The sequence below is a fragment of the Mustela erminea genome, chromosome 19 (genome assembly GCF_009829155.1).
Source record: "Mustela erminea isolate mMusErm1 chromosome 19, mMusErm1.Pri, whole genome shotgun sequence".
NCBI classification, from domain to species: Eukaryota; Metazoa; Chordata; class Mammalia; order Carnivora; family Mustelidae; genus Mustela; species Mustela erminea.
Genome location: NC_045632.1, coordinates 13,266,377 through 13,290,938, shown reverse-complemented (window position 1 = coordinate 13,290,938; position 24,562 = coordinate 13,266,377). Strand labels below are relative to the sequence as shown.

General features: G+C 47.3%; 1 protein-coding gene across 5 annotated transcripts in view; it reads left to right on the top strand.

Moving 5' to 3' along the window:
• LOC116579347 (zinc finger protein 271-like) overlaps positions 1–24,562 on the top strand; it is a 55,388-nt gene that overhangs the window by 11,028 nt on the left and 19,798 nt on the right. Inside the window, exons 2-5 of one of the 5 annotated variants that reach the window (XM_032324588.1) lie at positions 7,830–7,975; positions 11,212–11,672; positions 12,050–12,895; positions 19,234–24,352. The exons of 1 other annotated variant lie outside the window; for it this stretch is intronic. In XM_032324588.1, coding sequence (XP_032180479.1) covers positions 19,308–22,070 — 2,763 coding nt within the window. In that variant the 5' untranslated portion in view covers positions 7,830–7,975; positions 11,212–11,672; positions 12,050–12,895; positions 19,234–19,307 and the 3' untranslated portion in view covers positions 22,071–24,352. Of the gene's footprint in view, positions 1–41; positions 1,002–6,757; positions 6,877–7,829; positions 7,976–11,211; positions 11,673–12,049; positions 12,896–15,357; positions 16,013–19,233; positions 24,353–24,562 lie in introns of those variants that run through there. 3 more of the 5 variants (XR_004281234.1, XR_004281231.1, XM_032324590.1) reach the window with 3 other exon arrangements.

The following is a 24,562-nucleotide window of genomic DNA, read 5'->3' as shown; positions in this document are numbered from 1 at the left end:
AGTCAAATGCTCTACCACTGAGCTATACCCCCGTTTGGGAGGTAATTGATAACTAGAATGGATCATGTATGTCAATTCCTAATGAATGGTGTTAATGTATTGGAAGTATTCTGAGACAGCCTGCTTCCCCTGTCAATTGTGTGAGGACCCTTTGAGATCTTCTATAAATCAGGAAGCTGGTTCTCATGAGACACAAAACCAGGCTATATGGAGAATGTAATGGGAGATAGCCAGCCTCCAGTAGTGAGAAATTTTTGTTGCTTACAAGCCACCCTATATATCGTATTTTGTTAGAGCAGCCTGAGCTAACAAACACGTGAATAGTGTAGGTAATGTTTTGGGCAAAATACTTTTTCATAAAAATCGGAGGTCACCTCGGAGCATGACCACATGGGTGAGCTGAAGGACACTAGTCCTTCAGCCAGACATCTGTCTTCATTCTACACTTGAGAGTTCACACTGCAGAAAGACTTTAAAATGGTAGAGAACATGGTATTTCCTTCTTTCGTGTAATTATGCTGCAGAGAACCTTACGAGGCAGCCACTTTCCTGCTTTGTTCTTCTGCACATCCACAGCGGAGTTACTTCCTGAAATTCCAACTATTTGGGAAACGTTCAGAAGTTGTATTGTATGTTCTGATGTGTCCAAGGTCATTGCTGGGGTCCCTGCCAGATTTTGTGACAGAAGTCATTTCACCTCTGTCACCTGTATGGTCCCAATAATGAACATCTGTCACCACCCGGCTTAGTGATGCTGACCACTTCACTTGGTCATTTGCTGGTGGACATGATGTGTACTGAGATCTCCTCAGTGCCGTCTAAGTTAGTGCATGGATATGACCCAGTGTTGACCCTCCATACCTCTTGAGTTCTGGATGATGTTTTGCAGAGAAAGACTAAATGATTTAGGGACCTTGTTGGTCTCCTGAGTTTTGTGATAAATATTTGCAGCTTCTAAGTCAGTAACGCAAGAAATGGGTGCTGTGTGTTGATCTCGCTTATGCATTTTTTTTAAGATTTTATTTGTTTATTTGACAGAGATTACAAGTAGACAGAGGCAGGCAGAGAGAGAGAGGGAAGCAGGCTCCCTGCTGAGCAGAGAGCCCGATGCGGGACTTGATCCCAGGGCTCTGGGATCATGACCTGAGCGGAAGGCAGCCGCTTAACCCACTGAGCCACCCAGGCGCCCCTCGCTTATGCATTATTGAAGGCCTTTATGTTTAATTACTGTTATGCCCCAATAATGGGTCCGTGGTTAAAGGAGTGAGACTGATACAAAGCAAAGGTCAAGCAAAGCTTTATTTTGCGCCAGGCGTCAAGAATCTAACTAAACGTTCGGGGCTGCACCTCTTACAAGAGAGAGCGACCCTTCTCTGTTTTGCAATTAGTTTTTTTTTTTTTAAGATCTTATTTACTTGGGGCGCCTGGGTGGCTCAGTGGGTTAAGCTGCTGCCTTCGGCTCGGGTCATGATCTCAGGGTCCTGGGATCGAGTCCCGCATCGGGCTCTCTGCTCAGCGGGGAGCCTGCTTCCTCCTCTCTCTCTCTGCTTGCCTCTCTTCCTACCTGTGATCTCTCTCTGTCAAATAAATAAAATCTTTAAAAAAAAAAAGATTTTATTTATTTATTTGACAGAGAGAGAGATCACAAGTAGGTAGAGAGGCAGGCAGAGGGAGAGGGAGAAGCAGGCTCCCCGCTGAGCAGAGAGCCCGATGCGAGGCTCTATCCCAGGACCCTGAGATCATGACCCGAGCCGAAGGCAGAGGCTTAACCCACTGAGCCACCCTGGTGCCCCCCACAGACTACCTTTTAAGGGCAAAGGCCATGCTGTGGGGCCTGGCCACAGGTGGCCAATGAGATTTTAACACATACAGGAAACTCCACAGTGATGCTAGGTGACCAATTGAATTACAGTTTGCCCTAGTAGACATTTGAACCAGCCTATCACACCTTAATTAGGATTGGCACCAAAAAGGCTCCCAAAGGGCTGGGGACCATACTCATTAGTAGCTAGGGAGACAGTATGCAACCCCCCACTGACCGATGTCTCCACCTGGCCTGACCCACCCTTGTATCTGGGCTTTGTTACCTGGAGCTGGTTTCCGGGACTTGTTTTTAAGTAAGTCCCCTGGGGGAAGGGGAGCAGGGGCAGCTTAACTTTAATGAAAGGGTCTTGCTAAATAGGTCCTTACAATTACCATTGGTCTTAGGTGTTAAAATAACTCTGACGAAGGGTTTGAAGTTGGAATTGGGCTCTGCCAGTGAGTGAACAGATTTCATTGCAATGTCAAACTTACTGTGTCTCAGAGAGGATGTCTGCAAATAAGTAATACATAGGTCAGTTCTGCTCTCCAACTTGGGCTTTAATTTGTATTAAAACTCAAGACCAGGGTGCCGGGGTGGCTCAGTGGGTTAAAGCCTCTGCTTTTGCCTCCAGTTATGATCCCGGGGTCCTGGGATCGAGCCCCACACTGGTCTCTCTGCTCAACAGGGAACCTGCTTTCTCTCTCTCTCTCTCTCTCTCTCTCTCTCTCTGCCTGCCTCTCTGCCTACTTGTGATCTCTGTCAAATAAATAAAGCCTTTTAAAAAAGTGATACATTTCACTTTTAAAAAAACCTCAAGACCTTTGTTATGGGGAGATTTCTATGCCCTACACTTAATGTGGTAACCCCAGTACCTCACAACATGACCACAATTAGAGCATCTTCAAAGACATGATGAGGTTGAAATGGGTTATTAGGATTGATTCATGCAGTATGGCTGATGCTCTGAGAAGAGATGAGGAATCTGGCACCCAGGGATGACCATGGGCGGACACGGAATCCCCATCTGCAAGCCAAGGAGAGAGGCCCCAGAAGAAACTAACCCAGCTGACACCTTATGTTCAATTTCGAGACTCCAGATTGGGGTGAAATAAATTTCTCTTGTCTGGTCACCCGGAGTGTAGTACCATGTTAACATCAGTTCTAGCTAATACAGCCTCCTCGGATCCACATCTGGGTTTTGTGGTCTGGGTGCCAGGAAGCTTTGTGTGCCCAGAGGTCACCGTGAAGAGGGAGCACTTGAGACCTTCTCCAGTGCTTGTAGAAACAAGAATATTTTGCTTGTCCACAGCTGATAGCCCAGGCTGCCGGGCACTGTTGAGTGGAATCTCTACCCACATCCTTCACAGGAGCCTTGTGACCGGCTGTGCAGTTTCCACTTGGAACTGTACAGGGGCAAGGGGACTGTAATTGGTAATCTAGATGATTGGGTAACTAGGGAGTAGAGGAGACACCAGCCGCCTAAGTGGTATGTATTTCTTAAAAAAGTGTGCCCTCAGATGTTGCAGTGACTGGCTGGGAAGGATCAGTGTGCATAGAAATTCTCCACTTTCACACACACATATCCTGGTTGGCTGAGGTCACTGTCATAAAATAATCCAAGTCTCTGAATTCTTTTGTCCTCTGTGGTGCTTACATGTCAAGGCCATAGTGGTGCAGGAGGAAAAAGGATAAAGACAAAGGAGAATTTATCCTCTACGGATGTAGCTTTTGTGACCCCTCCCAGCCAGCATACTTGTTGGAATCCTGAAGGACTAGCAGACACTTGTTCTGAACCGTCCTCCTCCTAGGTAGTCTCCCAGTTACTCCCAGCCTCTAGGGCTAAGAACGCAGATCTTTCTGGAGGAGGTGGTACGGAGTCCTACTCCTGTTAAGGTTGCTCAAGATCATCTTCTGTCCCAAATTCCATAAATAAACCATTTCTCCGCCAGGTGGACTTCTCAGCCTTTTTGTTTGGTCTGAAGGCTCAGAGGTCATTTTGCAGGTCTGTCCCTTATATTCAACAGTATTGTTTTCTTCTCTGGATGTATACCACTATTGATGTCTTCATCTGTTTGGGCATTTGGGTTATTTTCCAGTGTTTTCTTTCACAAACAAATCCCTTTATATACTTTCATTATAGTTCCTTATGCAGATAACTGTTTCATTTCACTTCTGTTAAAACTCAAAGCACAATGGCTAGGCACAGGTAGGCGAGTGTTAACATTTTCCTGAAAGTGCCAAAGGGGTGCCATGAGTTCCAAACTGTTCGCTGTTGCATTCCCACCAGGTGTGTATGAGAGTTCTAGTATTTCCAGCCGCTCCTAGTACTTCATAGGACGTCTAATGTCAGCCCTTTTAGTATGTGTGCAGTACTATGTTGTAATTGCATTTCCTAGGGATTTCTGACTTTTCACCATTATTTCATGAGTTTCTTTACCACCTGTATGTCTTCTTTCATACAATTGCTGTTTGTTTCACTTGCCTACTTTCTTTGATGTGGTTATGGCCAGTTCTTTTTCAATTACAAATAAGCCAGGCACACAACAAAAACAAAAAAATGTTAGAGTTTTTCTCATTCTTACCTGGTGTTACATTTTTCTCTGTAGTGTCATGGTAATACTAAAAGGCTATTTTTTCATTAAGTACATTAGGTTTTTGTGGCCTACCCATTGTCTTGGACCAAAACACCTTACATGTTTAAGTCTAGGGCACATTCATTCCATTATGTCATCATTTTCTAAGTCCAGGCATTCAGAAAAACAATCCATCCCAGCTTTGTAGCGTTTGCCAATTTCTAGAGTGTAAATTCTCCCATGGTGAGAGCGATGTGCTCAGAGTAGGTGCTGAAAAACTGTACTTGGGTGTTTGGAGGAAAACTAAACCTTGGCGTGTGCAGGAGATGTGACAAGGCCAGGCATACAGCGGCTGTGGGGGCTGGGAGCTGGCTGGAGGTCTGCAGGAGCCTCACAGGCAGGAGACGTTAACCCTGACAGGCCAGAGGGGAGGGACGTCCCTGAACACCCAGACTGGTGACTGATGAGCTTTCGTCTCACCTTATTAGCAACAGGGTTATTGTGTCCACCCACTCAGTTCAGAGTCACTTCTTCGGAGATTCTCACCATGGAACCTCAGCCTCCAAGTGATGTAATTCCTTCTCTTTCTGTAATAGTTGGCTGCGGGTCCCCAAAGAGTCAACATTCGTGCATCTCGCTGCCACTGTGGGCTGTGTTCCCAGGCATCTGTCTCAGGGAAAGTGGGCTGGGGCCAGGGAGGGGCTGAGGGCACTGGGCCCCTCCAGCCTCCCCCTGGCCAGGAAGGACTGGGAACCAAGTGGGGTGGGGCCTGTCCCAGGAAAGATGGGGATTCTCTCCTTGGTGGGCCTCACCCAGAGGATCGGAGGTGGATTCAGGAGTCCCTCTCCACCTGAAGGAGGGCCTCTACCAGAAGTAAGAAGGTCCATAGGTTAGGTGTGTGGCAACCTGTGGAAGCCTTAACTCCTCCTCCCACCCCTGGACACATGTGGGATCATGGTCTCATCTCGGAGGACATGCCAGGAAGGGGCCTGCAGCGGGGCCTGATGCCAGTTTGGAGGGCAGAGACAGAGGAAACATTTGGAAGTTACTGAAAGGGCCATCTGGGTTGAGTACCCGTACTTCACTGGAGAGGACGTTCCCACCATCAATTCTTTTTTTTTTTTTTTTAAAGATTTTATTTATTTATTTGACAGAGAGAAATCACAAGTAGGCATAGAGGCAGGCTCCCTGCTGAGCAGAGAGCCCGATGCGGGACTCGATCCCAGGACCCTGAGATCATGACCTGAGCCGAAGGCAGCGGCTTAACCCACTGAGCCACCCAGGCGCACCCCACCATCAATTCTTAAGTCAGTGCTCTACCCTGGCCCTCCTTTGCCCCTCAGGGACACAGCAGAGTCTGCAGGTGAGTCCTCTGTTCCTCTTGCATGCACCATTGTGACCGCTTTGGTGCTGATGTGAGTACAAGTCTGGCCTAAACTCAGAGGATTAGGTTGTCCACAGTTATCTTAATGGGGGAAAATGTCAGGTGCAGGTTTTTCAACAAATTATGACTTTGAGGCACCTGGGTGGTTCAGTCAATTAAGCCTTTAGACTCAGGTCATGATCTGGGTGTCTGGGATAGAGCCCTGCCTTGAGCTCCCTGCTCAGTGGGGAGTCTGCCTCTCCCTCTCCCACTAGCCCTCCTCCTGCTTGTGCTCTCTCTCTCTCAAATAAATAAAATCTTTTAAAAAACCCAAAAACAAATTACAACTTTGTTGTAGGGGTTGGGGCACAAGGGTGCAAGAGCACTTATCGTGGGGGTCCCAGACAGACTAGGTTTGGCCACTTCCTGGTGCAGAAATCCAAAGGCAGAGAAAGCAGAGGTGGTAAAGCAAAAAGGCATCTCAGCAAGCCCAGCACAGAGAAGACAATGGCCAAACCGCTCAGAGATTGTCTCCAATGAGCAGAGAATGCTTCCGGGTTTGTAGAAGGAAAATGTGGGGCCAAGGTGGGTGAGTACACGCAGGAAGGCAATGAAAGTCAAACAGATCATTGTCCTGGAGTCAGTCATGAGTGGGGACTTGCTGGCTCAGGGCAAAAAGTCCTTGAGGGGGTAGTTTTGGTTCCCATCAGTGCATGCCTTGCCAGCGAGGTCTTCCATCTGAGTCAACAGACAAGTTGGAAAGAAGAAGCTGCCTGGAAAGTTTGAGCTCCAACTGGGGGAAGCTGAGATTCTTCTGTACTAAGAAAAATGGTGTGTATGGGTGAAGCCAACTCAGGCCCCCAGGCAACCTAGTAACCTTAAGGTTAAACAAGCATCCTTAGCCTACATGATGGATTAACTTTTCTATTTATCTATAGACCACACATTCACTCCTAGAAACAGCTGGGGACTTCCAAATGCCACTAAGCAAAACAGACCCTCTTGTACAACCCCCAGGTACTAAGGAACCAGAGCCCATTGCACAATCTCTCAGCACTGCGATGACATCTATAGCTAGTACCATCGAGTCTGCATGTAGTCAAAAAGTGTTAAGGACTGCTGTACTCCCCTTACTGGTAAGCTGCCCTAAACTCCTTTAAAATCCCCTGGATGAGGATGAAACCTTGGAGTTGGCCTTTGTCCAAGAGTCCACCTTCTCCCCACGTGGCCAGCCTTCCCAATAAAGCTCATTTTCTTTTCCAATCAATACTTCTCTTTTGAGTATTGACTTTTGGAGTGCTAGGCAGCCAAAATTGGGATTTGGTAACACAGGGACGTATTTGAACACAGGCACAGACACAGAGCAATCCATCCATATGCAAAAGCAATTCTAAGAGGATATTATGGGGCGCCCATGTGTCTTATTTGGATAACAGTCCACATCTTGATTTTGGCTCAGCTGGTGATCTGGGGATTGTGAGACGACCTCATCCCTGGGCTCCATCCTCACTGTGGCGTCTGCTTGAGCTTCTCTTACTTCCTGTCCAGCTTACTTCCCCACACACACTCCTTCTCTTTAAACAACCAACAAACACCATACTACAAGTACTGTCTTTCTGTACCAGTTACAGTGGTTAAAGTTTTTTCGCTTTTTATGTTCATGAAGTAGCACTAATGCACTAACAAAGTACAGAAAATCGGACATTCTAGACATTACTTTTTTTATTTTTATTTTTATTTTTTTTCTCTTTTTTTAGGCATTACTTTTTTTAAAAAAAAGATTTTATGTATTTATTTGAGTGAGAGAGAGAGCAAGCACAGGAAATGGACAGCATGGGGGAGGGACAAGCAGACTCCCCGCTGAGCAGGGAGCCCATTGCAGGGCTCAGTCCCAGACCCCAAGATCATGCATGACCTGAGCTGAAGTCAGACGCTTAACCAAATGAGCCATCCAGGTGCTTCTCTAGACATCACTTTTTTATTGAAGGAAACAAATGTATACTGATAAATTTTGCAGCCTGTATTCTGAAATTTGTAGCTATAGAGGCGATTCCCGCCCATCACAAGAATATCAGGTGCCTTTCTTCAGGAACGCAAGGAGAGCATGGAACATTCAACTGTCTGTCTATCTTACCCAGAGACGTCTTAAAGAACTGATTCCTGGGCTACCACTGAAGTGTCTGAGTCAAGAGGTCTCTGTTGTGGACTGAGAATGAGCATTTCTAATGAGCTGAGGTAAAGCTGATGGAGAGGGCAGAGGTGAAACTGAAAACAGGTTTTTCCGGGAAGGCCAGGCTGCCTCCCTCCACGCTCCAGTACAGGGACTCTGTAGACCTACAGACTGTGAGGAGCAGCAGGGTGAAGGGTTCTCATGCACACCTGCTGAGTGCCTCTGCAGTGAGCCAAGCAGGGTAAAGGCTTAAAGGGCTGGAGTCCCAGGGTCTCCAGCGCAGAGAGGCCACAGGAAGACACCTAGCCACTGGCTTCTTTTGCTTGGAACTGCAAATCAGCAAAGAGGCCGCTAGATGCCAGTGGCTCCGATGTTCTACCACCTACAGAGACAGGCAGAGGGAGAGGGAGGAGGCTCCCCACTGAACAGGGAGCCTGATGCAGGGGCTCCAGTCCCAAGCCCCTGAGATCACCACCTGAACAGAAGGCAGCCACTTAACCAACTGAGCCACCCAAGCGCCTCACGGTCTTCCCTTTACAGATTAGCCTTTTCCCTAGTTTGGTTCGCTGTTGAATGGTTTTGGTGTTTGCTCAAATAAGCTCTTCGAAATTTTCATGTAGCTCACTTCATCTTTTAACAGAACTAACAGGGGTGCCTGGGTGGCTCAGTTGCTAAGCTTCTGCCTTTGGCTTAGGTCATGATCCAAGGGTTCTGGGACAGAGCCCCGCATTGGGCTCTCTGCTCTGTGGTAAGTCTGCTTCTCCCTCTCCCACTGCCCCTGCTTGTTTTTTTTTTTTTTTTTAAGATTTTATTTATTTGACAGCGATCACAAGTACGCAGACAGGCAGGCAGAGAGAGAGGAAGGGAAGCAGGCTCCCTGCTGAGCAGAGAGCCCGATGCAGGGCTCGATCCCAGGATCCTGGAATCATGACCTGAGCCGAAGCCAGAGGCTTTAACCCACCGAACCACCCAGGTGCCCCACACTGCCCCCGTTTGTGTTCCCTCTCCTGCTGTCTCTCTCTCTCTCTCTCTCTGTCAAATAAATAAATAAAATCTTAACAAAACCCAGAACAAATAAAAATAAAACCCGAAGGACTCATCCTTGCTCAGTGGTGCTCTTATTAACGAGGTCTTCCTTTCTGCCCAGTGGATATCTTTTCTCACAAAATCACCTCTCTTGTTTCTATCTCACCTGCCACATTTTTTTTAAAAGATTTATTTATCTATTTATTTGACAGACAGAGGTCACAAGTAGGCAGAGAGGCAGGCAAAGAGAGAGAGGAGGAAGCAGGGTCTCTGCTGAGCAGAGAGCCCGATGCGGGGCTCCATCCCAGGACCCTGGAATCATGACCTGAGCCGAAGGCAGAGGCCTTAACCCACTGAGCCACCCAGGTGCCCCTCACCTGCCACATTTTAACATTGAATGTAAACTTGAACTTTTGTTTTCATGTTCCATGTGTTTTCCTTGAACATAATACAACGCATCTGAAGGCAGGACTGCTTGTCTTGCGCCTGCATTTCTCCCATGCATCGAACAGATTTCCTAAAAAACCAGTATGTGCTCAGTGGACGTTTGTGGGAACAGTGAATACACATGACATATCCATTTCTCTTCATTTTAATTCTTACGGGTACCCTAAATGTCCTTTTCTCTCTCCAAGGTAGTCTTAAAATTAGTAAAGGAAACCGCATTTAAAATGAAGGTGTTGGGGCATCTGGGTGGCTCAGTGGGTTGGGCCGCTGCCTTCGGCTTGGGTCATGATCTCAGGGTCGTGGGATCGAGTCCCGTGTCGGGCTCTCTGCTCAGCGGGGAGCCTGCTTCCCTCCCTCTCTCTCTCTCTCTCTGCCTGCCTCACCATCTACTTGTGATCTCTCTCTGTCAAATAAATAAATAAAATCTTTAAAAAAAATAAAATAGGGTGCCTGGGTGGCTCAGTGGGTTACACCGCTGCCTTTGGCTCAGGTCATGATCTCAGGGTCCTGGGATCGAGTCCCGCATCGGGCTCTCTGCTCAGCAGGGAGTCTGCTTCCTCCTCTCTGCCTCTCTGCCTACTTGTGATCTCTCTCTATCAAATAAATAAATAAAATCTTTAGAAAAAAAAATAAATAAAATAAAATGAAGGTGTCCTGGTGGGGGATGGGGCAACTGGGTGATGGCCATTGAGTGCACGTGATATAATGAGCACTGGTTATTATAAAAAACTGATAAATCACTGAACTCTAACTATGAAACTAACAATATATTACATGTCAATGAATTGAATTTAGTTTAAAAAGATAAAAATAAAAATAAATAAAGTAAAATGAAACTTTCACAGAGGCAGGAATGGTTAGTTAGCAGGAAAAAGGAAGATTATTTTTATCCTGACAAGGGAGGAAACTTTCACAGTAGTAATTTAATCTCCTGCTTTTAACAAAAAGAAGAATGAATGCCCCTTGCCCCAGCAACTACACCCTAACCAGGGCAGAGAGCCAATGGAAAACTGTCACAACTGGAAACTCTTGGTCTTCAATGAAACTATTTTCTTTAAGGATTTTATTTATTTCACAGAGATTACAAGTAGGCAGAGAGGAAGGCAGGGCAGCGGGGGGAAGCAGTCTCCCTGGCGAGCAGAGAGCCTGATTCGGGGCTCGATCCCAGTACCTTGGGATCATGACCTGAGCTGAAGTCAGAGGCTTTAACCCACTGAGCCACCCAGGTACCCCTTCAATGAACTTTTATTGAAAGCAAACCTCCCCAGTCTCCTAAAACCTAATAAAAGCAGACTTTCCTTCTGTTTCTTCAGACTTTCCTGTGGTTTGCCCTACTGTGCCTATCCCCAGTTAAAATTCCTGTTAATTCCTGAATAAAATCCTGTTTACTAGTAAAATAAGTGGCCATTTATTTTTTAAGGATGACAGCATTGCTCAATGTTTTCAGGAATGAAAAAGTTACACTGTGGAGACAGAAGCCCTCACAATGAATAAGTATATTGGTCTAGCAGAGTCACGTGCTCAATTTTATTCCGTCTTTTTTCAGACTTCTTAGAGCCCTCTCTAAAAGTTCTCTGAGATCATAACATTTTTTAAGACTTTAATGATGGGTAGGGAGATGAAATGTGGGTTTCCCCGTAGCTATTTCTGCCACTGTCTTTAAACAACTTGATAAAGGTTAGAAACTGCTTTCCAAAATGTGCATTTCACCACTGTTTTCTGAGATAACTTCAGTTGTTAAGCGACACTGCTACAGTGCCTGAAGAAAGAAGAGTCACTTCCCCACACGAAGGTGAGATCATTGGGTTCAGACAACCCTTCATTTCAGGCTCAGATTCTCCCCTTGCACACTGGCTCCAACTGAAAATGGCAACATGTGTTTGGTACCAAAAACAGCATTGGTCAACTTGCACTATGATTGGGATGATTTCAGACTCCTAAAAGGAACTGGGTATATCTGAGACTATGGACGAAGAAATATACGGGTAAAAGTGTTCCTTCATAGATGGGACGCAATCGCGATACAGGTAAGAGAGGCTAAGTGTGGTACCAGAGGCTGACCACGTCACTGACCACATCATTCGGGGCAGCCTACCATCCCTTGTCCTTCTTCCCTGACATGCACCTGTATGGGACTTAGAAAGGAAACCACGGGCGGCAAATGGAGTCACTTCTGCTGGGCCGTGTCACCAAACTAGTGCATAATGCCGAAGTTCACTGCACTTTTGACTTCCCCAGAAATTCCGTTTCCACTGCTCAGTCAGGAATACAGCGGTCAGCACCAAAAAGGTAATCTACATGGATGGGCCCTCCATCCCCCAAAGATAGAGGATGGCTTCTCCTAATGAGTCTTTTGTCCCCACAGTAAGGTGACCTCATCTGACATTAACCTTTTTTCTATTTATGATGTTCTTGTCCTACCTTTATTCCTTTATTTTTTTTTTTTTAGATTTTACTTATTTATTTGACAGAGAGACATCACAAGTAGACAGACAGGCAGAGAGAGAGAGAGAGAGAGAAATGCAGGCTCCCCGCTGAGCAGAGAGCCCGATGCGGGATTCGATCCCAGGACCCTGAGATCATGACCTAAGCCGAAGACAGAGGCTTAAACCACTGAGCCACCCAGGCACCCTTGTCCTACCTTTAAAAACCTTTCCTTTCTGTAGCGCTTTGGAGCTGCCCTCTGCGTGCTGGACGGGGTGCTGCCCAACCCAGATACTCAGGAATAGCGCCGAAAGCCCCTCAGAATGCACCGTGTTGAAGTTTTATGATTTAACAGGAAGGTTTCTAAGTTCCTAACGAACTATGAACTGACTAACGCGCTGAAGGATGCAAGCATGAAGAGCAACAACAACTTTCCAGGTAGACAGAGAGACTCATTTATTTCAGAGGCGCCTCAAGGGATGATTTGTCATTTACCTCAGCCACGGAATTCGGGAGTATCTAACGTAACGGTTTTCTCCTTTGGAAGAAGATTGGCCTTCCTGGAGTCTTCTCCGCCTTAAACCAGAACCAAATGCGGTCCGGTACCTCTGAGGAGGGGCAGAACTTTCCGGAATCCCTCAAGGTGAGACCTGACCGAAGCGCCGAACTCCAGGGTAGAAGACCCCTTTTCTGAGACCGCCCAAGTTCTGGGAGCCACAACACCCGGAAGACCCTCGGCCCTGACGACAGAGCAAGGGGCCAATGAAAGAACAGGACGGGGCATTTCTAGGCGTGCGCATCCGCTAGGGCGGGACTTCCTGCCAATTGCGGCGTTCGGCCTCTCTTTCCCGTTTGTTTACTTGGGAGGGTTCGGAAACGCACTTTGTGAAGGGTGATTAGTGGAGAAGACGTGAGGGGGGGCTGTTTCCTCCAAGACAGACTCGGGGCCCGAGGCTCTGTGACATCTCTCGAGTTGCCGCGTACCGGGGCTTAGACAAAGACTAATGGCCCGGGTGTCCGCTCAGCTCCCGGCTCCGCTTCGCCCACAGAGTCCGATGGCGGCAGCCCCGCCCAGGGACTCGGCTGAGGTAAACGCTCGTCCCCCGGGCCCTCCCCGCCGCCCCCCACCCAGACCGAAGGCTCGAGAGTGGAGCGCCTGCTCGCGGCCCTGCGGCCCAGGTCCGGGTGTCCGCGACAAGGAGGCGCCGGTGGGCGGGGCCCGTGTGGGAGCGCCGGCGCGCTGAGTGCGGGCGCGGGCTCCGGGCTGACCGGCTGAAGGGCCGCCGGGGCAGGGGGCGGCAGGGGGTTCGCGCCACCAACAGGGGACGGCGCGGCTGCATTGGCTCTGTCAGGAGCAGGGTGCGGCGCGGCGGGTGAGACCGGCGCAGTCTCTGCCTGCCGAGGCCGTATCTGCTGGCGGTGAGGGAAGGTGGCGGGTGTCAGGGGGCTTTCTCGGGCCGCGGAGAAGCGCCGCCGCCGGGGGTGAGCGCGCAGGCAGGACGCGCAGCAGGAGGGACTAGTGGTTGTCGTTGGTAGTGGCCCGACCGCCACCGTGTCCACCCTGGATGTTGGAGAACCGGCTGCTGTTGGTCTGTTTTCGGAGAAGGGCTGAGGCGAATTGTGGGTTTCGTAAGGGAGAGGAGAACTGGGGGGAGTGAGGGGAACCCCGGGGCTTTTGGTCGGTGACGCTTGAAGAATCCGAGTCAAAGCAGTAGCCAGTGTGGAGAAGAGAGAGGTCGTCTCCCCGCCCCCGCTTAAGGAACGGAGCTAAAGCTGTTATGTACTCCGAGTCCACTGGACTAAACTGGAAGGTCGAAGTATAGTGGCTTCTCATTGGCTGAGCTCTTGGGCGAGGCGATCATGAAAAGGCTGTCTTTTGGGGGGGGGTAGTGAAGTAGTATCCCCAAATAAGTTCAAGTCCATCTCTTTCTGTTGGACCCGCAGATGATACCACCCACTACCGTAGTGTCTGAGAGCTGCCCCCAGTGCAACCTCTCGACCCCAATTTAGGAAGGTTTCCCCTCATTAATTTTTACAGTTTAGCAGCTGAAGGGAGGGAAAGTCCCATCAACCTGATGGACGTTAACAGTAAGTTGCTTATCTTTGGGAGTGTCCGAACGTGTTTCCACAGTATTAGGTGACTTAGGTGTTTCAGAAAATGGTAAGTGATGGCATCAAGTGGGCAGCTGGACAGGAAATTATGGGAAACTGGGGGAAAGATTCATGATGGAGAGTTTGAAAAGTGATGGCTGCTGTGTGGACCAGGGTGGAGACTGGGATCACATTTGGAAAGGGAATGCAGAGTGTCATGGCAATGCTCCTAGTAAGTCAGAGGGACCTAGTAACATGTGCTGAAGAGTGGTTTTCCTGCTCAACTCGTGGTCGGGGTTGCTGGGTGTTGTGAACACAGGTGAAGGAGAGAGGCAGTGATCTGGCAGATACATGGACAAGCCTTCAGTGGGATGCTGGAACAAGTGATAGCTGAGGACATGGGGGGGGGATTTTGTTTGTTTGTTTGTTTGTTTGTTTAAGTAGGCTCCATTCCCAGTGTGGAGCCCAACAGGAGTCTTGAACTCAGGACTATGAGATGGAGACCTGTGTGGAGATGAAGAGTTAGATGCTGAACCCATTTAGCCACCCAGGCGGCCCATCCTGCGAGTATTTGAGAGGCTGGAGCTGCTCTCTTTTCAGTGTTCTAGGACTTCACCAGAATTTTGTGGTCAGCTTTTATGGCATCCAGAGTGTTTTGGAGTCTTCCTGCCAGAAATGGTCTGAGGAAAATGTCATTTTTGCTTTTCTGTGCCTGGCAGAGAGGTCCTTAGGGCTGGGGTTTTCAGAAAGGTCCAATAGTGGATGGTTGGTTCCCAACTGTGGAGGGCCAGCATGGGTAGTAGGGGAGTAGAAGATGACATGGGAACATTCTAGGTTGACAGTGGTTGTGAGTGTGATACTGGAGGGAAGATTAGAGGCAGGTGAGGAGGCTTCTCAGCAGCATTTGAGGCTTTCCCTCTGTTGGGATACACGGTCATATTGGGGTGGTAGTGGAACCTCTTTGTGTTTGTCACACATCCTTTGGTTGTCAAGTGACAAGGACAAGTGTGAATCAAGCGAGAATCCTTTGGAAGGTTTGAGCTTTTTCATCTGTGGGGTCTGAAGACATGAGAAGTATAGTCTACAGAATCATGCAGACCTGGAGAGGAAGTGTGAGCTAAGGGCCTCAGGGTACTGGTATTGAAGACTTCCTGGCAGAGCAGGGACTATAATTGGCGGTCTTAAGGGCTTTCCCTGGGAGACTCCATGGGAATATCCTGGCAGGGGGATGGGACTTGCAGGCCACATTGCTTCCATGTGTCCCCTGCGTGTTATTGCTGAGCACTGAACAGTGATTGGTGGGAAGGTGAGAGGAGAGCAGCATTAGGAACAGCAGGACATGGTGTTTATCTGAGGAGGGGAGCTGGGCTGACAGGAGAGACTGGGGTGGGTGTGTGGGTTGGCTGGTGAGTTCTCAGAGAGAGAATGCTGAGGGTTCCATGTTTTCCTTTCATGATAGTGTGGTGTGACCTTTGAGGACGTGGCCGTGTACTTCTCCTGGAAGGAGTGGAGGCTTCTTGATGAGGCTCAGAGACGGCTGTACCACCATGTGATGCTGGAGAACTTTGCACTTGTATCGTCACTGGGTAAGGCCCTCGGCGTCCCCTTGACCTCCCCTGGACTCTGTATCCGGCGGACTCCCCTTTTCCATTCTCCAGGGGAGGGTTTGTGCTTCTCTGGTGTGGACTGTGTTCACTGGGTGCTTCCCTGGCTTTCTGGGCAGTTGCTTTTGTTGCTGGCCCTGAGTTGTTGGTGTGCCCTTCTGTCTGCCCGCAGCCCCAGTACCCGCTGTGCTGAGCCCTGATCAGCTAAGATCGCAGGTCAGTGGTTCTGCATTGAGGCTGATGGAATGCACCTTGCTTGCCCTCTCCCTGGCTTGGTCTCTGTGTTCAGATCAGTGCCATTTCTGTGGCCTGGGTTTTGAACCCTTCCTTGGGGTGACATTTCCATTGCCTGCCTGTGCCTGAAATTGGAGGCATGGGCATGTTTACTGCTTATGTGTACCATCGGTTACTTCTCAAGACTGCCCTGTATGGTTCTTTTTGTGGTGTTACATCGCTTTTTTACCTGCCACCCTCCATTCATCCTTGTGAGATATGATTGACAAATAAAATTGTATTATTGAAATTATATTACATAATGATTTGATATACATTATGAATTTTTAATTATTTATTTATTTATTAGAGAGAGAGAGTGTGTGTTATGTGTGTGAGGGAGAGCCAGGGGGAGGGGCAGACAGAGAGAAACTCGTGGTGACTATGCTGAGCAGGGATCCTGAGGCAGGCCTTGATCTCTAGACCCAGACATCGAGGTGCCCTTACATTATGAAATTACTAACAAAATGAACCTGATCAGTCCAGGATCGCTTGACACAATTACATTTTCTGTTGTTGGTGGTTCTGAAGCTTAATATCTACCCGAATAGCAAATTTCAAGTGTTCCATAGAATATTGGCAACTGTAGTCAATGTGCTGTATGATAGAGCCTCAGAAGTTATCTTGTGAATGTTAGTTGTATCCTTACCAACATCTCCCCATCTCCCTCAGTCTTTAGCTTGTGGCATTCTCCTTTCTGTTTCTTTGAGTTTGACTTTTTTTTTTTTTCTTAATAAATATCCACATAGGGGTACCTGGGTGGCTCAGTGGGCTAAGGCCTCTGCCTTCAGCTCAGGTCATGAATCCGGGGTCCTGGGGTTGAGCCCCGGCATCGGGCTCTCTGCTTGGCGGGAAGCCTGCGTCCTCCTCTCTCTCTCTCTGCCTACTCTGCCTACTTGTGATCTCTGTCTGTCAAATAAATAAATAAATAATCTTAAAAAAAAAAAAATCCACCTAAGTGGGTTTGTACCCTGTATCCACATACAGGGTTTGTGTTTTGCTGTGTGGCTTATTTGACTTAGTGTGTTTTTTTTTTTTCGGATTCATCTGTTTGTGGCAAGTGGCAGGGTTGCCTGCAGTTTTATGGCTGCTCTTCCTGCACATGGGTGTACTAAATGTTTTTTTGTCACGTTATTTATTTCTCTATCTAGAAACAATTTATTTTTTTATTCTTTTTTTTTTTTTTTTTAAGATATACTCCATGCCCGCTATGGGGCTTGAACTCACCACCTGAGATCAAGAGTTGTGTACTCTTGATCTGTAACTGGACTGAGCTGGGCGATTGCCCCCGATTTGTCAGTATAAACACTGACACACAGTAATGTTTCCATATGTTGGCTTTGTGAATAGTACTGCAGTGGATGTTCCTGTTTGGGTAGGTTGCGGAGATACGGATTCTGTGTCCTTGGAATACATACCTAGAAATGGCAGTGGTCGATTGTGTGGTAGTTGTATTTTCAGTTTTTGTTGGGTGTCCCTAATATTTTCCATACAGACTTCCCTGTATACATTCCCAGCAACGGTATTCCAGTGTTCCTTTTTCTGCACATCCTGACCAGGGTGTTACCTCTTGTCTTTTTTGGTAATAGCCATTGTAAGAGGTAGGAGGTGATATCTTGTGGTTTTGGTTTTCGTTTCCCTGATGATTGGTGATTGTGAGCACGTGTTAGTCACTTGTACATCCTTTTCACTCTCTGGTGTGTTTCATTGGCTTTGGTGCACCTGAGAAGTTGCACTTTTCAATTTGGTGTAGTGGTATTTGTGAGTGCTTGCTTTCGTTGTGTGTGCTTCAGATGTCCCACTCAAAAAAGCATTGTCAGGAATAAGGTTACAGAGGCTTTTCCCTATGTTTTTTTCCTAGGAATTTTAGGGTTTGAGATCCTATGTGTAGGTCCTTAATCAATTTGAAGTTCATTTCCTTGAGTGCTGCAAGCAGGAGACCCAGGATCCTTGTGTTTTCATTTGGACAGTCAGATACCACAGCAGTATGAAAGAGGTTATTCTTCCCCAGGGTTGCTTCTTGGCCTCATTGTCAAAGATTAGTCATCTGTAGACGTGTTGCTTTACTTCTGGGCTCTTCATTCCGTTCCGCTGGTCTGTTTGGATGCCCGTGCCCTAGTGTTGTGAAAACACTGGCTTTGTAGTATAGTTTGAAACCACAAGTGTGCTGCCTTCAGCTTGATCCTCTTTCTCAAATTGCTTTGGCTTCAGACATGGGTTAACTCGCTGGCCAGTGTTCCGGTGTCCCCTGTGGAGCAGGAAGCTGGAGGCTGTGTGATCAGGGGCCGCAGTCGCACCCACCCTGCGCCGGATGGAGCCAGCCCAGGCCCAATTTCTCACACGTCGCACATGTCTGTGCTAACACAGTCTCCAGCCGTCTTTCTGTGTGCTTGTGCCCCCTTTGATGGTCTGCTGTGTTCTAGTCAGTGTTAATGGGCTCTTGGGCACTTCAGGCTAAGGCCACTCATAGACAGCTGTCGAACTGATTTTTTGTTGAGGTGAGGGATGATTTCTGCTTTGCCACCTTCCTGCTGCCATCAGTCGCATAGGATGTTTTTCTTTGTTGTGTCCTGAGTAGCTCTAGGACAGTGCTGGCGGTCCCCTTGGCCCGTTTTCCTACAGTATTGGTATGCTTCTGGTACCCTTTGGTTGCTCAGGGAGGCTTCCAGGGAAGAGTCCGTTGTGTGTCATACATAGCACGGACGTGCTCCACGCATGAGCAGGTGGGCTCATAGGGAACCTGGTTCTGGTGGATGGCAGCTGGGAAAAGTGTGATACCAGCACCGTGTTCAGATCATACTGAGTTTGGGGGTATAGCTCAGGGGTAGAGCATTTGACTGCAGATCATACTGAGTTTCTTCAATTTCTTCAACCTGACTGCGGTGTCTACGCAGATGGCCACACCCCATTTCTATCTTTCCTTCCTTACTATTGACAGTTTGTGGACTTCTGAATTCTACCCTTTGGTACTTCCATGATGTCCAGTATAGGGGTAATTAATGCTTCTCGGGCCTCCACATGGCACCGTATCTCTCACTGCTATTTCCATGTGGTTCAGCATTCACCCCTGAAAGTTTTACCATGACATATTCACATGCCCTCAACTGACCTTGACCACAAGTAAATTTCTTGGGGTGGGATATTCCTGTAGCCTCTACTCAGCCAAATCTCAGCGGCAGAAATGGACCTACACAAACCGTTGGGCAAAGGATAAGCTGTAGGCTCTGGCTGTCTTCCTTGTGTCATACCCTAGTTTTCTGTCCTTCTAGTGTGCTCTCCCCAGTACTCTGACTGGTTGTGCCCAGTTGTGCACAGCTACCTGTCTTTCAAATGAATTCTGTCTCCTTTGTCTGGAAAAGCATGGTGTACATCCTGCTTAGGTGAGTCGGGTGCGTGTGTGATGGGCTCACCCCACGCTACAGCCAGCACGTGTTTCACCAACGTTTCTCTGCTTTCAGGTTGCTGCTGTAGAGCAGAGGATGAGGAGGCCCCCTTTGCACAGAGCGCTTCCGTAGGCGTTTCACGGACCTGGATGCCCAGGGCTGCTCTGTCTTCCCGGAAGACCCACCCCTGTGAGATGTGCGGTCCCGTCTTGAGAGACATTTTCCACTTGGCTGAGCTCCAGGGGAAAGAAAACAGCCAGAAACGGTTGAGGTGTGGGGCCTGCGGGAAACGATTTTCTTTCAGTGTGAAGTTGGAGCAGCAGCAGCAACAGGAGGAGCCCTCGGGAGCAAAACCATTCAGAAGCCGTGTGTACCGGGCCTCTGCTGTCAAGAGCTGGGGATTCGGTAGTTTGGGAAAGCCCTTTACCTGTGGAGAGGTTGAGAAGGACTTGCTGTCTGGCTCGGGGCATCTGGGGCAAGAGGCCACTCGTACTGTGGAGAAGCCACATAGAATCTCCCAGTGCAGGGCCACATTACAATGCGGAAGCAGTCATGGCGCTTGGGGTGGATGCGAGAACGCCTTTGGTCCCAAACACACGGATACTCGGGAGCAGGGTGTCCACTTTGGTAGACAGTCCTTTGTGTGCAGTGAATGTGGGAAAATTTTCAGGTACAAATCCTTATTTGCCATACACCAGAGATACCATACTGGAGCACGACATCATGAGTTTGGTCCATGTGGAAAATCCCTTGGGCAACGACCAACCCTGAATGAACATAGGAAGACTCCGCGTGGGTCCACGCAGTACATGTGCAGCAAATGTGGGAAATCCTTCAGTGGCAAATCTGTCCCCCTTCATGTCCAGAGATGGCACAGTGGAGGAAAGAGTTATGTTTGTAGCGAGTGTGCAGAATCCCTTAGTGGGAGCTCATTGTTGATTAGTCATAGGGTTCAGTCTGGAGAACGTTTATATAAGTGTCGTTGCTGTACAAAATCTTTTCCGTCTATGTCTGCCCTGTCATATCATCAGAGATCTCACACAGGGGAAAGACAGTATGAGTGCAGTGATTGTGGGAAATGTTTTACCAGTAGTTCGGTCCTCCATTACCACCAGAGACTTCACATTGGAGAAAGGCCTTATGAGTGCGGTGGCCAGTCCTTTCTCCGAAGAAATAGCCTCAGTGTACACATAAAGGTTCATTCAGGTGAAAGGCCTTTCAAATGTAATGAATGTGGGAAATCTTTGAAGTGTAAGTCAGCATTCATTAAACACCAGAGAATTCACACAGGAGAAAGGCCTTATGAGTGCAGTGAATGTGGCAAGTCCTTTCTACGAAGAAATACTCTGAATGTACACATAAAGGCTCATTCAGGGGAAAGACCTCATAATTGTAATGAATGTGGGAAATCATTTAAGTTTAAGTCAACATTCATTAAACACCAGAGAATTCACACAGGAGAAAGGCCTTATGCTTGCAGTGAATGTGGGAAATCTTTTATCTCTAGGACTGACCTACGGTATCATCAGAGAATTCACACAGGAGAGAGACCTTATCAGTGCACAGAATGTGGCAAGTCCTTTTTCCGAAGAAATATCCTCAAAGTACACAGAAAGGTTCACTCAGTTGAAAGGCCTTATAAGTGTAATGAATGTGGGAAATCTTTGAAGTGTAAGGCATCATTGATTAAACACCAGAGAATTCACACAGGAGAGAGGCCTTATGAGTGCAGTGAATGCGGGAAATCTTTCATCACTAGTTCTGTGCTTCATTCTCACCAGAGAGTTCACACTGGAGAAAGGCCTTATGAATGCAGTGACTGTGGGAAAACTTTTACCACTAGTTCTGTCCTCCGTGATCACCAGAGACTTCATACTGGAGAAAGGCCTTATGAGTGCAGTGAATGTGGGAAAACTTTTACCACAAGTTCTGCCCTGCATTATCACCACAGAGTCCACACTGGAGAAAGACCTTATAAGTGCACTGAATGTGGCAAGACCTTTGTCCGAAGAAATAGCCTGAGCGTGCACCTAAAAGTTCACTCAGGTGAAAAGCCTTATAAGTGTAATGAATGTGGGAAATCATTGAAGTGTAAGTCAACATTCATTCAACACCAGAGAATTCACACAGGAGAAAGGCCTTATGAGTGCAGTGAATGTGGGAAATCTTTTTCAGCTACTTCTGTCCTTCGTTCTCACCAGAGAATACACACAGGAGAAAGGCCTTATGAGTGTAGTGAATGTGGAAAATCTTTTACCTCTAGTTCTGCCCTCCGTTCTCACCAAAGAGTGCACACTGGAGAAAGGCCTTATGAGTGCCATGAGTGTGGCAAGTTCTTTCTCCACAGAAATAGCCTCAATGTACACATCAAGGTTCACTCAGGTGAAAGACCCTATAAATGTAATGAATGTGGGAAATCTTTGAACTATAAGTCAACGTTCATTCAACACCAGAGAATTCATACAGGAGAAAAACCTTACCTGTGCAGTGAATGTGGGAAATCTTTTAGTCATAGCTGCGCCCTCCGGTATCATCGTCAGAGTCACCTTGGAATAAGTCCCTATGATTGTAGTGAATGTGGGAAATCTTTTACCTCTAGTTCTGTCCTCCGTGATCACCAGAGACTTCACACTGGAGAAAGGCCTTATGATTGCAGTCAGTGTGGGAAATCTTTCACTGCTCGTTCTGTCCTCCGTTCTCACCAGAGAGTTCACTCTCGGGAAAGGCCTTATGAGTGCAGTGAATGTGGCAAGTCCTTTGTCAGAAGAAATAGCCTCAATGTACACATAAAGGTTCACTCAGGTGAAAAGCCTTATAAGTGTAGTGAATGTGGGAAATCTTGGAAGTGTAAGTCGACATTCATAAAACACCAGAGAATTCATATAGGAGAAAAGTCTTTTGCTTGCAGCTAATGTGGGAAATCTTTTATGAGTCATGGTGCTCTTAGTCATCATCACAGAGTTCACAGTAGCAACAGGCCTTAGGGGTGCTGGTGTTGTGGGGAATCTTTTTGCTAAATCTTTAGTCTCCTTCAACCTGAGGAAATACACAGGAAATAGAGTCCTTATGGGCAATATTATGAACTGAATGTTTATGTTCACAAAAACTGGTATGTTCAACCCCTATCCTCTAATGCAGTAGGTTTAGCATGTGATGTCTTGGGAGATAATTCATAGATAACGTTTCATGAAAATCTGAATTAGCCCTGGAGCAAGGCTTCATGAGTAGGTGAATGACACAATTCCTTTATCTGGTTATCTGTATTCATTCCACACTTGAGAGTTCACACTGCAGAAAGAGTTAAAAATAGCATAAAATGTAACATTTCCTTCTTTAGAATATTTACTCTGGAGAAGAACCTTTTTGAGGAAGCCACCTTCCTGAATTGAACTTTGTTCACCTGAATCTCTACAGTGGAATGACTTTGCGTAAGTTCAGCCTTTTGGCAAAAAATTCAGAAGGTGTATATTGTGTTCTAATGTGTCTGAAGTTAATGCTAGAAGTCACTGCCAGATTGCATGGCAGAAGTCATTTCATCTCTGCCACCTGGATGGTCCCAATAATGTAGATCAGTCACCACCCAACATGCTTAACAGTGCTGCTGTCCTTTGTCATTTGCTGATGGAAATTACAGGTAATTGGGTCTCTTCATTTCCTTCTGATTTTGGTCATGCATGTAACCCAGTGTTGACCATCAGCACCTGATCTATGTTTTGGGCAGTTAGTTGCACAGGAAGACTAAATCTCATAGGGAGTTGTTGGTCTTATAATGCTTCTGATAAATCTTTGCAGCTTCCAAGCTGCAATTTCAATTGCATTTCCAATCAATTTCCAATCTGCATTTCCAGAGGAAATGTTTATGCATTAATATGTCCTTTTTATTTAATTACCTGTAATCTTCGGTGTTGTGTTCACTCTAAGGAGTGGTTTGAAATCAGAATTGGGCTCCCCACATGTAGGAGTGAGCAGATTTCATTGCATTCCATGTTAATTGTGTCCCACAATGGATATTACCTACCTGCATACATTACTATTCTCCAGCCTGGGCCTTAATTTGCATTAACTCTGAAACCTATCTGATGGGCTGAATGTGCACTCACAATTCACATTTTGAAGTTATAATCCCCCCAACCTCTCAACGTGACTATAGTTAGACATAGCATCTTCAAAGACATCATGAAGTTGAAGTGGGTTATTAGGATGGACTCATGCGGTATGGCTGGTGTCATAAGAAGAGGAGATGAGGGTACAAGCACACCTGGGTGATTGTGAAGATGGGATCCCCATCTGCAAGCCAAGGAGAAAGGCCTCAGAAGAAACTAACCCGGCTGACACCTTATGTTCATTTTCGAGACACCAGGTTGGGGTGAAATAAATTTCTCTTGTCTGGTCACTCAGAGCGTGGTACCATGTTACATCAGTTCTAGCTAATACAGCCTCCTCAGATCTACACCTAGGTTTTGTGGTCTGGGTGCCAGGAAGCTTTGTGTGCCCAGAGGTCACCGTGAAGAGGGAGCACTTGAGACCTTCTCCAGTGCTTGTGGAAACAAATATTTTGCTTGTCCATAGCTGATAGCCCAGGCTGCCGGGCACTGTTGAGTGGAATCTCTACCCACATCCTTCACAGGAGTCTTGTGACCAGCTGTGCAGTTTCCACTTGGAGCTGCACAGGGGCAGGGGGACTCTAATTGGTAATCTAGATGATTGGGTAACTAGGGAGTAGAGGAGACACCAGCCACCTAAGTAGTATGTATCTCTTAAAGTGTGCCCTCAGATGTTGTAGTGACTGGCTGGGAAGGATCAGTGTGCACAGAAATTCTCCACTTTCAGATACACATTGTCAAAATAATCCAAAGGTCTCTGAATTATTTTGTCCTTTGTGGTGCTTACATGTCAAGGCCACTGTGGTTTAGGCCAGAAAACGACAAAAACGGGAGATTTCAGAGTCCAAGGGTGTAACTTTGTGACCCCACTTAGGGAGCATTCTTCTTAGTGTCTTGTATAGCTATGGCAGACACGTGTTCTGAATCAGCTTCCTCCCTGGTTGTCACTCAGGTACACCCCAGCCTCCAGGGCTATAAAAGCAAGTCTTACTGGTGGAGGTGGTGTGGAGTCCTACTTCTGCTAAGGTTGCCCTAGTCTTGCTTGTGTCCCCAAGGCCTTCTATAAACCATTCCTTGGGTTGTGTGGGTGGCTCAGTGGGTTAAGCATCTGCCTTTGGTTTAGGTCATGATTCCAGGATCCTGGGATCAAGCTCTGCATTGGGCTTCTCTTGCTCAGCGGGAACCCTGTTTCTTCTGTCTGCAGCTCCCCCTGCTTTGCTTGTGCGCTCTCTCTATCTCTCTGTTTCGCTGACAATGGATAAATCTTAAAAATAAATAAACCATTCCTTCTCAAGCTGGAT